At 38.0% G+C, this 15545-nt stretch overlaps 1 protein-coding gene across 2 annotated transcripts in view; it reads left to right on the top strand.

The window, feature by feature from the left end:
* Tox (thymocyte selection associated high mobility group box) overlaps positions 1-15545 on the top strand; it is a 319367-nt gene that overhangs the window by 278060 nt on the left and 25762 nt on the right. For both annotated transcript variants that reach the window (XM_045144132.1, XM_004653334.3), the window contains exon 5: positions 5766-5996. In XM_045144132.1, the coding sequence (XP_045000067.1) occupies positions 5766-5996 (231 nt within the window). The remainder of the gene's footprint in view (positions 1-5765; positions 5997-15545) is intronic.

Here is a 15545-nt window from a genome sequence, read left to right as displayed (position 1 = left end):
ATATTTCTATAAAATGAAGATCTTTCATATATAGCTGTTTTTCTCTTTATATGTCTGGAAGAAATCAAGGTATTATCTCAAATCATAGCTGAGTTTCACTTGATCAAGCCTATGTGTGTTACAAGAGTATGATCCAAGAGTACAGCTTTGATGATCTGAATAAATTAGTGAAGGAAAGGTAGTCAATCTTTAGTAATGAATATTCTATGTCTATCTTTTAAACTGGTCTTCTCAGATACCAATTCTCTTACATGGCAGACAATTCAAACCAAGGGTAACATGAGTATGTCTCTAAAGGGAAGCCATAGCATGCTCTTGACTGAAAGAAGATCTGTGTGTTCTTGCTTTCAGCCATGATAAAAAAACAAAGATTATATATTATTTTTGGGCCTTTGAAGAAATCCTTTAATAAGAACATTCACCTTACATAAGAGATTTATCTCTGTGACCCCCCAGATTAACAGCACACTGTCAGGAACTCAATCAGGTAAACTATTGAAGATCCAGAGCTATGCCCCATGGCATATAGATGATGTCTCTTGAGCCACCAGATTTTGGAGACAGTGTCTGTGAAATGCTTCCTTCTACTAAACAAAACTCTGACCTTTAGCCAACCTGTATCTGTTCCACCCCATAGGAAAATAGGGAAAGCAACAAGGTTGATAACCGAATGGGTCAGTTGTGTGGCTTAATTAGTTAGGATTTTCTACAGGGTTACCATACATCACTTCAAAATGATAATCTATAGGAGATTTTTGGCTTGTTTATGTGATTATGGTATATGTGCATGTGTGTGCCTATTTATGTGTATGTGAGTACAAGTCTGTATGCAGGTGTGCACATGTGGAGATGAGAGAGTAACACTAGGTGTCTTCCTCAATCAGTCCCCCTATTATCTTGTGAAATGGGGTTGCTCACTGAATCTGGAGCTCACTGATTCAGCTAGATTAACTGAACAAAAAAAAAACCTGTATCCTCCCAGAGTTGGGATTATTGGCATGCATCCCCATGCCCAGTATTTTATATGGGTGTAGAGTATTGAAACCCAGGTGTTCATGCTGACATGGGAAATACTTTATCCACTGAGCCATCTCCCCAAGCCTAATTTTCAGTTTTGATGTACTTGATACTTGGGTCTCTTTCTGTCAGTAACAGGTTCTCCTGTTTCTTCAGTTCATCCTAGAAAGTAGAGTCCTAGAAACAAAGTAGATCCCCATTCTAATGCCAGTTTAATAAGTAAATAAGAATAAGCATTTGTCACAATTTGAGACAAAGAAAACTATTTAAATAATTTGAAGAAATCCTTTAATAAGAACATTCACACTATATAAGAGATTTATCTCTATGAATAACATTTGAGTATTTTCTAAAAATGTTCATATAAACCTGTCTTATAGATTCCAATTTGTCCCATCACTGCTATTTAATTAGAATTTTAAAAAAAATCTAGGTAATATTCTCTATAGAGAAACACTCATCTCCGCACTTTGTTCCTTGTTTTTAATATTTTTTATTTGTTTGAGAGAGAGAAAGACATAGGGAAGAGAGAAAGAGAGAGAGAGAGAATGGCCTCCAGCCACTGCAAATGAACTCCAGACAAATGCACCCCCTTGTGCATCTGGCTTACGTGGGTGCTAGGGGATCGAACCTGGGTCCTTTGGCTTTGCAGGCAAATGCCTTTACTGCTATGCCATCTCTCCAGCCCTGTTCCTTGTTTTTAAATGTTATCAATATGTGATGAAATGTGCTATCCAATGTTATAATCACCCTTTCTATTGCTGGATTTATTAAGGTATCATTCACAAAAATTACATATTTAAAGTGTGCAGTGTGATTATTTGATAAATCTATATGCTGCGAAATGACTGTGATAACCAAGATAGCTAACACATCTGCCACTTTCCCTTGCTTGGTCACCTTTTTTGTTGTTATTGTTTGTTTTGTTTTTAATTTGAATACTAACAGTATACTCTTTCAGCAATTGTGAGCAGACACTATAGTGTAGTGACTATAGTGTTGTTAACTCTACTTACTACACTGCCTGTTTATAGCCCCAGAATTACTCAGAACGGAATGTTTGTACACTTTGGTCACTCCATTCTTAATATTCTTCACTGTAAGCCTTGTTGACTCATTTTATTATTTTCTTATTTTTAATAAAGATTTTGTTTAGGAATGTAAAAACGGCTGTTTACAAAACTAGGAATGCTGGAAACTGTAAAGAATCTCACAAAGATCCCTCTTGTAATGCAAAGAAAGCACAAGCACCATGCCAGCTGCTTTGTACAAAGACTAGTCATGCTTTTTCCTTCACTGAATGCTTGCTTATTATACTAATGTGTTCAAGTATGTTTGTGAGGCCTAATTTCCTGTAACTAAAGCCATTTGTGTTGACAATTATTTATTCTTCCAGTCATACTATCATTTTGTGTGATTATACTTCCTACTACTATAGCATGTTGGGTACCAAGATAAGTGCTCATGACTAAAACTGGTCCTGACCCTACCTTCATAACACACTGAGGGATAGAGGCAAACCAAATGACCATACACACAACTGTACAGTTTCAAGTTTGAGATATTCTGTGGATGGAATTGTATATCACCCATCAAGTATATAACAGGAGCCTAACTCCAGTTTGAAATATCTTTAAGATTTATAAATAAAGATGCCAAATAATTGTTGCTTATATGCTTGAAAAAAGCTACCATATAGTGGCCATGTGAAGGAAGATGAGATACATCCCCCCCACACCACCAAAAAAATATTCTATGAACAGTAAGGTCAATAGACAGGAGTATGTCCCAGAAGGTGGTACTCTAAGACTAGAGTAAGAGAAGGCCTTCCCATGGTGAAATCAAGTAAATGCAATAGCAAAAGGTGCACTAGATTTAGCAGTAACTTTATGGGAAGCTGAGAGGGGTTGAAAACACCTAGAAGTAATGGCAGAGGCAGCATGAAACCAACACATACAACGGCTTGGTGAAGTTTGTGAGGAGGAGAAAAATACTTTCATGTGTAATATTCAGGATACAAAATTAGCTCATTTTTTTTTGGTTGTTTTTTTTTTTTTTTTTTTTTTGTCTCTCAACATGTTTAAATGTAAGTTGGAAGAACAGAATTGGGATGGTGTGACAAAGGCTAGTCTTGCATTCCTAGATATCTGACTAAATCAGTGTTCTGGGCCTTGACATACTTATTAAAAGCTTTCCAGGTCATTCGATTGTGCAGCCATATTTGATGATGACCATTCTAGGTCACAGATGCCTATATGTGAAATTTGAGTTGGCCCATGAGTTAGCCTAGGGTCAACACTACCCACTATGTTACTCCTCTAATAGAGTACTGTGGGGTCAGTAGTTTCACAGGACCACATCTCATATTCATCCTACAGAAGTTAATCAACCAGTGTTAATCTACATTTGCTTGTCAACTTGGTTAGAACATCTTGTCCCCCTGGGGTTCTTTGACTTGCTTAAAAAAAAAGCCAAAGTGAAAGAATTAACTAAACATTTTTCTTACGTCTTTTTGTTCTTTGGCTAGTCTTTCAAACAGATTGTAAGGTATTATATCATTCATTCAGTGAGTTATTTTTAAAGTTTTTAACATGTCAAAATTAATACTTGAATTTTTTTTACAGTTTGCATGTATGTATGTGTGTGTGTGTTCCTGTGTATATGGCTGCATATATACGCATAGTTGAATGTGCACATGTATGTGCAGAGACCAGAGGACAATCTCAGGTGTTGTGCCTCAGGGACACTGCTCATTTTTTCTGAAATATGGTCTACCATTGCCCTGGAGTTCAACAATAAGCTAGCTTGGCTGGTCAATGAGCCCCAGGGATCGTCCTGTCAATACCCCCTCCCCCCCCCCCCCCCCCGCCCAGTGCTCGGATTACAACTGTGTACAACTGCACTTGACTTTTTTTTTAGTTGCATACTTTTTTAAAAAAGAGAAGTATTTATTTATTTGTTTGAGAGAGGCAGGCAAACACCTTAAACACTAAGCGAGTGCTCCACCCCGAGCTGAGTTCTGAATACAGAGCAACAGGTTTGCACAGCAAACGTTCTTCCAGCTGAGTTATAGTCCCAGCCTACTTTTAACATTTATAATGCATATAAATACACACCACTTCAATAATTTAAAGCTGCACTGAAACTAAATTACAGAGAAGAAACAGAAACTCAGGAAAATTAACTTGTGCAAGATAACACAGCTAAAGTTAATTAAAGGAAAGCATGAAGTTAGATCCTGAATATCCATAGGACCCTGGGTGTATCCTGCTTCCTCTGCTAGGGTGGAAGTTATTTCGCATGAATGTCCACCCAGAATGTTATGTAAGTAAGATATATGTTACTCTATATCTACACAGAGAAAATAGTAGTAACCATGTCATAGAAGATAAATGTGCCAGGAAGCAGTGTACACATGGGACTTAGGTTGGTGGATTAGATGTAAATGGAACAGGGGTCTTCACATACAGCCCTAATGAACATGCCTGTCAATTCACATGGCTCTAGAGCTTGACAGAAATCTTAGCTAGAATCCTATATTGGATATGTGGATGAAATGGCATCATCTTTATTTAATACAAATAGAATGATCAGACTTACATAAGCATAGTCAGTGAAATTTTCCAGAATAACAATTAAAATTACCTAAATATTTGTACCAGAGAGCAATGTAGAAACATGAAAGCTGATTTTGAATTGAGTAAAATTCTAGAACTCTCTCACATTTTTTAGAGGTGCTGCCTCCAATAAAGTAGTCATTAGGCTTTGTTGGTATTTAAAATTGAAGAAGGCTATAATTTCTCTTCACATTCATTCAAGCCACACTTTATGTGTTCATTTAGTGTCATATTCTATATAGGACAGTGTAGATTATAGATCTTTCCTATGATTGAAGGAAGTTCCACTGGATGGTACTGACCCAGCAACTAGATCACACCATGCTCTGAAACCAGGACCATGACTACATGGTCAAGGAGAGACACCTGACTACTTGTTGAACATGTTGGACCCATGGTTTTAAATTCATAATTAAGAATGTTAAATCTGAACTCTCCAGAAGAAAGCAAGTTAGAGTGCAATCCAGCAGTGCCAGTACAAGAGAAGTCAGCCGTCACCATTACAGGAAGAGGGAAAGTTACAAGAGCTAAGTGGGTAGCACTTCAATTTTGTAGCAATATTATCTTTAAAAAATCAGGGTTAGAAAGATGGCTTAGCAATTAAGGCACTTGCCTACAAAGCCTAAAGACCCATGGTTTAATCCCCTAGTACCCACATAAGCCAGATGCATTCTCTCTCTCCTCTCTCTCTCTCTCTCTCTCTCACTCACGCACGCTCTCGCTCTCACTCTCTCTCTCTGTCTGCTATGAAATAAATAAAAATATTTTTAAAACAAAATCAACAGTATTTTAAAGCTATGTAAACTAAGCTGAGAGAAAACTGAATAAGAACACCACATGAAATATATTGGTTTTGTTTCTTTATTCTTTTATTGTGATGCTGGGATCAAACCTAAGATTTCAAGCATGCTAGGCAGTCTTCCATTGAGTTATACCCCCAGCCCAAACTATGCAGTTTATATGTGGAGAATCAACAGCAATGCTACCCAATGTCCCTTAGAGGTCTCTCTGCTGTGAGATGTCTGGGGAGAAGGGGGTGTGGTTTATGTCTACTTCTCTAGGGAGACAAACCATGAGTTAACCTCAGACTTTCTCAGTTCCTCTATAATGCTATCTTTATTTTTATTTCAGATCAATGGTGGGGAGAAGCGACCTGCCTCTGATATGGGGAAAAAACCAAAAACTCCCAAGAAGAAAAAGAAGAAGGACCCCAATGAGCCCCAGAAGCCTGTGTCTGCCTATGCGTTATTCTTTCGTGATACCCAGGCTGCCATCAAGGGTCAAAATCCAAATGCTACCTTTGGAGAAGTCTCTAAGATTGTGGCTTCCATGTGGGATGGTTTAGGAGAAGAGCAAAAGCAGGTAAGAAAGATTCCATAGGATGAATGGAAATCAGCATGATTTCAGAGGGTGCATGTAAGTTTAAAGAGATGGCTTCTGAGGACTTCCAGTAAATTCTTCAGACACCAGAACTATGGCCAAGAATGTACCCTCCCAGAACCAGACTTTAAGAGACGCCCACCTAATTTTATACTCCTTTACTACTCCTCCATAAACAGCATGTTAGTTGCTTTATTTCAAAGTTTATATAGTGTAGTTACTTTTGGAAAGACTTCTACATATCCCAGCCAGGATTACATAACTTCTTAATGTTGCCAATGTGATCATAAAGACTAAAAATCCTAAAAGTATTTTGAAAACTGTCCACACCTCTCTTCAGCACTTGCTAGTTACCCTTTTGTCATCAAAACACTCTATGTCCTTAGCAAAATGAACCTCAAATTTAAGGGTTTCTACCCTTGGTCATTCCCTAAAGACTACCAGGGTATGTTATTCAATCCCCCATGTATATATAGACCATATTTTAGGCTGTGCTAAATGGTACCAGATGCTTAAGTTTCATTTTGTTTCTTGTGAATGGTCATGTTGTGGCCAAGGGTCATGCTTAGGAAGGGCCACATGAGACATGTCAGTGGCATAGTAGCCCAGCAGTGCCTATAGAGGAAGAGGATGCATGTTTAGAGAATGAGGTTTCAGAAAATAGATGAAACCCACCCAGGGAAGCAATATTGATCCCCTGTGTCTAAACCTGAAACTAGATGGCCCTTGTTACTATGCAGATTGTAGAATGTTACTGTCACAAAAAACACTAGATAAACATCTTTAAAATAAGTTGCAAAAATAACTAGTAGGTTATGAAAAATTATTATGAAAAAATACTGCATTAATGATGTCTCATATTTGATTCATGTTAGAGACATTTACTACTCTTACCCTGCCCAGAAAAGTATGAAAAAATGAGGAAAAAACTCTTAAACCTATTCATGCTTCTAGAAAGATATATTCATGTGACTATGTATCAGCATCATAAAATAAATAGGATTTTATATTGTTAAAGTGTTTTTGTTCCCTTTTTTTTTTTTTTGGTCTTTTTATGATTTTGTCTTTTTTTTTTTTTTTTTTTTTTGGTGCTGAGGACTGAACCCAGGGCCTTGCGCTTGCTAGGCAAGCGCTCATCCACTGAGCTAAATCCCCAACCCCTAAAGTGTTTTTGAATTGTCTCATTTGTATGACGTAAGACTCAGGTTTACAGGGAAGTATCCAAAATTTATAGATTATGAAATTGGGCTGGGTAAATTGACATCATTCATCTCTTTATTTGACAATTTTTTGAATATGCATTTGCTAGGCACTGTTCTAATCACTACAGAAATGGCAGAGGACAGGACAAGCAGGCCTCCATTGCCTTTGCCTAAACTGAAATGTCTGGAACACAGCATTACTCTAAGAAGAACTTGTAGATTAGCTTGCATGTTTTTATTCCTAACAAAGGCTAGGGTATCAAGGAGAGTTGCAATGATAAAACCAGTTGCTAAGGCAACACAGCAATTGCCACTCCAGTATTTTCTTATGTCCTCAAGATGGCAAGCCTGAAGGAATGCTATTGTAGGGCAAGCTAGGCTTGTCTTATCGTACGGTGTGGCAAGAGTCTTCTTCAGGGCTGATGAACACTTCACAGCAACTTTCTCTGTGCACTCAGATAAAAGATCTGGAATCAGGGGCTGGGAAGATGACTCAGCAGTTAAAGACACTTGTTTTCAAAGCCTGCCAACCCAGGTTCAATTACCAAACCACCCACATAAGGTGGATGCAAAAAGTGGAACACCTGGCATTTATTTGCAGTGGCAAGAGGCTCTGGCATGTCCCCTCGACCAATACACACACACACATACACATGTAAAAAACAAATATATTTTAATATCTGGGTTGGTGAGATTGCTTAGTGAGTAAAGCACTTAGTATGCAAGGCTGATGATCCCGGTTCAGATTCTAAGAACCTACATAAATCCAGATGCTATAATGTAAACAGAATATCTAATCCAGGGCACCTATGTTAAGAAGTGAGGCAGAGCCAGGAGGATTGTGAAGATCGGGCATCAGCTGACCTGGTAAAAGGAGACAAACAGCAGGAGACCCAGCCTCAAAGGAGGTAGCAGGGGAGGACTGACATGCAAAGTTGTTCTCTGACCTCTGCCTGTAAACCCTGGAACCTAAGCACCCATGTTCCAACACATGGACACACACACACACACAATGAAAAATGCACCTGACTATTAATATGGCAGGTGACATTGTATTATGTAATTCTAATGTAGCCTCAAGAGATTATTTCAGGATTTTGGAGCTGGTTTTGATCTTCATGCAGATCAATTTGTTACCATACTTCATCTCCCCTCCCCCACCCAGGCCAATCTCAGTCAAGGCTAGAATTTACACTAAATAGAGAATGGCTGAGTGGTGGATTAATTGCACATAGGTGAAGAAGTCCAGCCTTTGTCCCTCTTCTGTGAATGATGTCACCTTAATGTCTTGCTATTCCATGTATGATGCTACGTTGGAGGACATACCTCCCTTTCTCTGCTTTAGCAACTCTCTGTGTATTCTTAGATGGGTACTGAGCTTCATTCCCTTGGACTCTTTTTAACATAAAATTTCCAGAAAGTAGCTTCTCCCTAGGGGACAACTCTTGTTTATCAGAAGATATGTAGGAGTCTCCTCCTAAGACCCAGCCACTCTGACTGAAGACTCAGTGGCTGAGCTGGAAAGATTGCTCCAAGGTGCCTTGTTCTGCCTTACTTTCTGCTTTGTTAAAAATGTCACTTGGGCTGGAGAGATGGCTTAGCGGTTAAGCACTTGCCTGTGAAGCCTAAGGACCCCGGTTCGAGGCTCGGTTCCCCAGATCCCACGTTAGCCAGATGCACAAGGGGGCGCACGCGTCTGGAGTTCGTTTGCAGAGGCTGGAAGCCCTGGCGCACCCATTCTCTCTCTCTCTCCCTCTATCTGTCTTTCTCTCTATGTCTGTCGCTCTCAAATAAATAAATAAAAAATGAACAAAAAAAAATTAAAAAAAAAATGTCACTTGCCAGGGTTAATACTCTTAACCTATCTTAATCTGAGGCTGATTTTCCTAATAATTTCCCATAGTCAAAACTCATGATTTTAAGAGCAAGCTTTTTATAAGCCTTCCCCAGCCCAGTATTTGTTCTTCATATGACCAGTATTAAAGAAGTACCTATACTCTTGCTTCTGGTGGAAACAAAATGTTATTCATATGATTAAAATCAGGTAATTCCTCAAAGCAGTAAAAATAAAGAAGTGGATTTTATCCCACTAATTCTATTTTAATATTTTGTCCTTTGTACCATAGCAAAAGAGGCATAGTAAAATAGCTTTCAACATTGTTTATGTTCTGGCTATATCAGGTAATTATATGCACTATATCAGGTACTTACAGGCAAAAACAGTATATGAGATTTGTTATTATCAACTGTGACATGAAGAGGGGAAATTATTCCCATTCCCTCATTCTGAAGTTCAAAATAAGTATGATTTCAATTATAATGTAATACTCAAGAATTTTTAATTTCATACCTATAATGATAAAGCAACTCAAAATGAGCCAACCACTGGTTCTCTAAAACTGACACAAAGTTGAGGTGTTTTGGGTGAAATCCATTTGATAAAGTATGAGATTATTGAATAGTTGTCCTGCATAACTCATTGGATATCTATAAAACAATCCTACAATCAAAATTCAGTTTCTAAAAAAAGTTATTATAAAATTGTTTAGGAAAATACTCTTAGAGAAATTATTCAGTCTTTTGTTTCTCATAAAGAATAAATATTTTACATTTTGAGCACTACTTTCAGAATTAGCAAAACAAAGTATTGAGGACAGTTTGTTCACTCTAAGACGGTCTTCCCCCAGGCCTGATGTACCTTGTTGGTTTCACAGTAACAGCACAGCTCAACTTTGGAAATAAAGATAACCTTGCCTAATAAAGGAAGGTAAACCACAGATTCCACCAAAAGTTTTAGTTACAGCGCTTCCAGGTCATAGGCCCATCCCTTCACTTCTATTGAAGGCCATCAGACACTGCTTAGGAGAGGGTGTGTGTAGCTTTGAATCAGCCAGCCACCACTCTGCTGGAAGCTGGCCCTCACAATTTGCAAAAGTTGCCAGCAAAGGAAACATGCCTGCCTCAAAGACACCTTTGGGCATCCAGAAAATTTCAGCAAAATATCCCAGTGTTATGATGCTGTATACCACCTGTTCACTCCCTTTATGTTGACTCATTGTGCCAACAGAAGGTAATATCTGTTTCAAAGTTAAATTAATTGCATCTCATTCTCATTTAATATTTAAATTGAGGAACACATACACTATTCAATATTTTAAAGGAATATTTCTGGAGCAGCTTAGAGGCTATTAAACTTCAAAACTTTTGAATAAAAGTACATACAATGGCCCAAACTCATGTGATGCTCTAAGCCTTGAGTAAGCAGCTGGGTTGAGTCAACAGCTAAGATTTCATGTACAACAATTGTTCAAAACACCTGTTGTCATAACCACCCACAGTCATGAGCAGCTACAGATATAAACATAAACTGAGAGAGATGGACCAATTTATCGATGACTTATTGGGGAGCTTGGAAAATTACAATATTTAAGAAAAAACAGCTATTAGTGAGACTACAATTGAACGTTTTACTGACAGCCAGAAGGAACAAAACTCCAAGCAGCTGTGTGTTCACCTCACATGCCTGCTCCTTGTGGAGTCTGGGCGGGAAACAAGAAGTCACTGCAGAAGAGCAGATATTTATTTTTCAGAGAAACTGTATGTACTCTGGTTATGCAAAGTCTCTTTCAAAGAAGAGAAATCAAAAGGAAACTTTAAAAAGTGATAAAAAAAAAAATCCTCCAGGAACACCAAACCTCCCTTATGGATTATTCCTTCCAAAGCCTCCAAACGAACTCCATGTATCAGCAATGCCTCCTTTTTAATACTGGGAAAGATGGGCTGAATCTGGAATGCAAAGAAAATTGTGCTTGGGCTTCCAAGCGGGGGGTTTTAAATGCTAATGACTCGTAAGACAATGAGGAGCCCATTTCAGAAACATGCTAAGTTGTTTTAAAGGCACCAGATGGAGAAAGGAGAATAAAATGCGAGCATTGCTGTGTTGTTGGGCTTTGCCACTTAGCTTTCACTGGCTGGAGCCTACAGAGAAAGACAACTAAGATTCCAGTATCACCCCCATTATATTTTGGCTCCGTGGAGCTTCAGTGACCATCAGCATCTTTTCTGCATGTGCAACTACATTTCTTGTCTACCTCCATGATCTCTGATCACTGTGGTTCAGAACCTGAGTTCAAAGTGACAAGACAAGATAAGTCAGACTGGATACAATGAAAGCACTGGTCCAGTTTTCAAATACAACAGTTCAGCCCAGTGAGCTATAAAGGATTCTTAAGTCCTTTTTCAGCCATGGAAAGTCACCTTAAATCAGGACCAGATGTAAATTGCTAAATGAACCTTAAGTTCCTAATTGGAGACACAGTCGGGCTGTAAGACATTTAGCAAATTACAAACAAAATGTTCTTGTTTACATTACATTAAATGGCTTTAAAGCTGCAGCCAAGAGCTAAATAAACATGCTGTTATGCTAAAAATGGAGTGGAAAGCCTATTCAGATTTAGTGTTTTCATGGGAAACCACAGCCCACGGGTGCCTGGAGAGTGTATTTTTGTAAATGCTAGTCCTGTCATGGAAGAAGAGAGTGGATTTACCTCGAGACGCACAGCCTAATGAGCAGATATCACTTGCAGGGAAAGTGTTTGAATACTGTAACATATGCCTTCTTTCAGGATGCATAATTCATATCCAAGGATATTAGCCACAGCAGTTCAGCTCAATAGCAGCACCTCATTATTTTATCTCTCAGTATTTATTCCTATGTTTGACGCCTCATGAAATTACTGTTAATGTGTTTATATAAGGGCAGATCTGACACAAGTGGGAAGAATGTAATTTCCTACTCATTCTTTCCTGCTGCTGTGTCCTGTTCCTTGGTAGAAGTAGCAAGTGTAAATAGTTAATTTGCTTCAATTATGAGCCTGTCCTGCTAAATTAGAAGCAGCAGGGATATGAAGAGCCAGAATTATACTTAGGAGGCAGCTGACAAGTCCTCTGAGCCCACAGAATCAAATCATTTACTCCTCATTGGTGCTCAGACACCCACTACATAAGTGCTGCTGGGCTTTTCCCCTTGTCTTATGATAAAATTTGGATTTTATGTCAACAATTCTTAAGGTTAACAGAAATCCTGATGCACTGAAGCATTTATATATGTGTAAGTTTATCAAAGCAATTTCCTTATAAACCTCAGGTATTTTCACAATGTTTTTAAAAAGAGGAAAAAAGAATATGTAAAACTATTTTCCATTTACAAACCATATAATATAAGTCACACTTATATTTATAAAAATTTGCAGCTGAACATTTAAAAGAATTTCTTTAAAATCTAGATTATATATATATATATATATATATATATATATATATATATATATGTACAGCAATAAGATTGTTTCATAGCATCATGACTGTAAGCATGTAATATACGTGTATAAATATTCACATACACATACACAAAGAGAACAGACATTTCATTTGAAGCTGTTCATTATTTTAGTAAGAAAATAATTCTAATGTGATACCCATTAAAGTCTGTTACAACTTATTTGTAAAGTTTGTGATAGTTTTATATGTCTATCAAGCCCTCAATTTCCATTGAGGTATGTTTAGATTATATGATGATATTTAGTAATTCATCCTTAGAACTCATGCAAACATTGATTCATAAAAGGAGAAATCCAATTCCAGGGATTATGTACTCAGTAAATACAATCTTGGGCTGTACAACTCTACTTCCATCAATGAGACCTTCATATACAATAGTGATCCTATATAATTATGTAGCCTAATGACATTTGACTATCTCATTTGGCCTGATGTCCTACTGACACATTTCTCAGAATGCAGCCCTGCCACTAAGTGATGCTTGGCTGCATGGCCTGAGGCGCCACAGTGTATCAGGCACTGCCCTTCATGCTGAGGTTCGTTCCTGTAGTGAGAAAAGCCAGGCCATGTATTTTCAGTCTTTGAGAGATGTTAAAGGAAGTTCCCATAGCCAGGGGGAGCAATTGAGCTAACACAGATGGCTCTCTGACACCAGCTTGGTTTGATTCAAGCCATGGCTCTACTATAACATACTAATTACCAGCTGTGTCTGTCTCCTTATCTGTAAAATGGGGGCAATAATCCCAATGTAGCATTTTTGTTCGAAGAAGTAGAGATATGAACAAAATGTCTGATAATAACAAAAATGTATGGAACAAAGAATAATTCTATTGCTATTGCTTTTGTTTCTGAGGGTTCCCTGCCTCACACCACGCTAAGCACAAAGCAGACACTCACTTTCTTCTGGATAAGAGTAATTTAACAACATCGCACTTGGCTAGTCCTTCTCACTTAATATATCAACAGATATGTTTTGAGAGCAGACAGAATGGAGTTCTAGGGCCTCTAGCCACTGCAGATGAACTCCAGACCCAATGTACCACCATGTATACTGGGGAATCAAACCTGGGTCCATAGGCTTCACAGGCAAATGCCTACACCACTAAACTATCTCTCCAGCCCTTATAGCTATTTTTAAAGGCAAGATGCCCACATCTGGTTCCTACCAGCCCAGAAAAAGACAATAGCAATATGGTCAAGATCTGTTAGATACATCAGATGGGCCTCAAACAAAGTCCATAAGCTTTTCATCATATCATGTAATATTTCAATCCTCTGAATACCACTTGATAAAAATCTTTGGTTTTTTTAGGACACTTAAGAAAATGCTGAGCAAGTTATACAAGATGGAAATGTGACCACATTTAAGGACTAAGTTCCATCTAAAGTACACGCACTTGCTCTGACTGACCTAAACAATAGCAGCTCTGAAAGAAGCCAAACGTTCCAGGTTTCTAAAGGGTGCAGGGGAGATTTTTCCTCTTTATACACAATTCTATTTCTAAGCATGTTCTATAAATAGGAAACGTTATTGGAAAATACATTTGAATTTAACCAGAAAGAAAAACACTTTTTGAACTTTTTAAAATAGTATTTGGGTAGAATGCAGAATAGGAAGGATTTTATAGTTTTTGCTCAGTATTGCTGTAACAACTGTAAAAAATAAACTATGACTAGAGATGAGGGGCCAGATGGGGGAGGAAGAAGGAAGGAAGAAGGAATTAGGTGGTATTTATAAGATTACTGATTTCTTCTAATAGTTAGATGAGTTGTTTAGGAAAGAAGAAAGCAAGAGTAAAATGACAGATTGTGCAAGGATTTTTTTTTTTCTGCTTAAATTTGTCATATTCACTGACATTGAACTGCTGATTCTAATTAGAGATTATCAGCCTATAAAAACATATGTACTTGCTGGTCTTCAGAGCATTTCAGAAATGATTTAGTGAATCCGTGGATCACACAAACAGAATCTGGGTTCTGTTCAGATTGCTATTTGATGTCTGTCTGCATATGTTTTGGGTTAGCCATCATGTATGTTTTAGTTTAACCACTGAGATGCAATCCTTAGATAGGACATGGTAGCTTTCCTAGAATAACAAAACACAGTATATAACTACATTAGGCAGAATGAATTCAAACGTGTTTGGATGAGCTGGAGAAAATTATAAATTATATGATTTTTAAATCCTCATCTGGCCAACTTTGTACTTGATTTCAAACAGCTGCGGGCCATTTGGAAGCCTTTTGTAGCTCAGCAGAGTACTAATATTTACTGTGTGAATCACATACCTTTAAAATATTTGTCTTTCCCTGAGAGAAACTGTTACTTTCTCAAACTTAACTCTGAAATAAATCAGACTCATCCTCACAGGTTAGGCTTGTATACTTGGTAGTGGGGGTGACTGTTCATTGCCAAATGTAGCCCCACAGCCTGTGTGGTTTCTGCAATTAGAGGACTTTCTCCATCCATAATTTGAGGCTTTGAAACAACTTTTAGAAAGCTTTTACTGATAATTTTAAGACATCTTTTCTAAAGAATTTCCACACTTCCTTTGCACATGAGTTCTTACATATTAACGTCATTCTCACATATCTGAGGTCTTTGGATGTTTTCTCTGAAGAGAGGACTCAAGCAGCCTCCTGATCTGATTTCAGAAAGCAGATCTATGGAGGCATACATAGTGTGTAATGCTGGAACTATTAGGTAGCTCTCAAAGGTGGAGGGTCTTATTACTGTTGGGGGATGACCACAGATTTTAATTCAGGTCTGTGCTACTCCCCCTTTGAACACAATCACAGAAACATACCTTCTGAAATGACCTCCTTTGAATTTTCCCTCTGCACATCTTCAGCTACTCGGGAATCAGTGGATCCATCAATCCTCATAATGTGATGTGATGAGTTTACTCTTTTCTAAAGTGCTATTTAGGCACTTACACAGTGATCCCCACATCGCTGGTCATCAATAGCCAATGGGGAGCCATTTGCA

This window comes from Jaculus jaculus, chromosome 2 (assembly GCF_020740685.1).
Source record: "Jaculus jaculus isolate mJacJac1 chromosome 2, mJacJac1.mat.Y.cur, whole genome shotgun sequence".
In the NCBI taxonomy this organism is placed as follows: domain Eukaryota; kingdom Metazoa; phylum Chordata; class Mammalia; order Rodentia; family Dipodidae; genus Jaculus; species Jaculus jaculus.
This window is presented reverse-complemented; position numbering and strand designations above follow the sequence as displayed.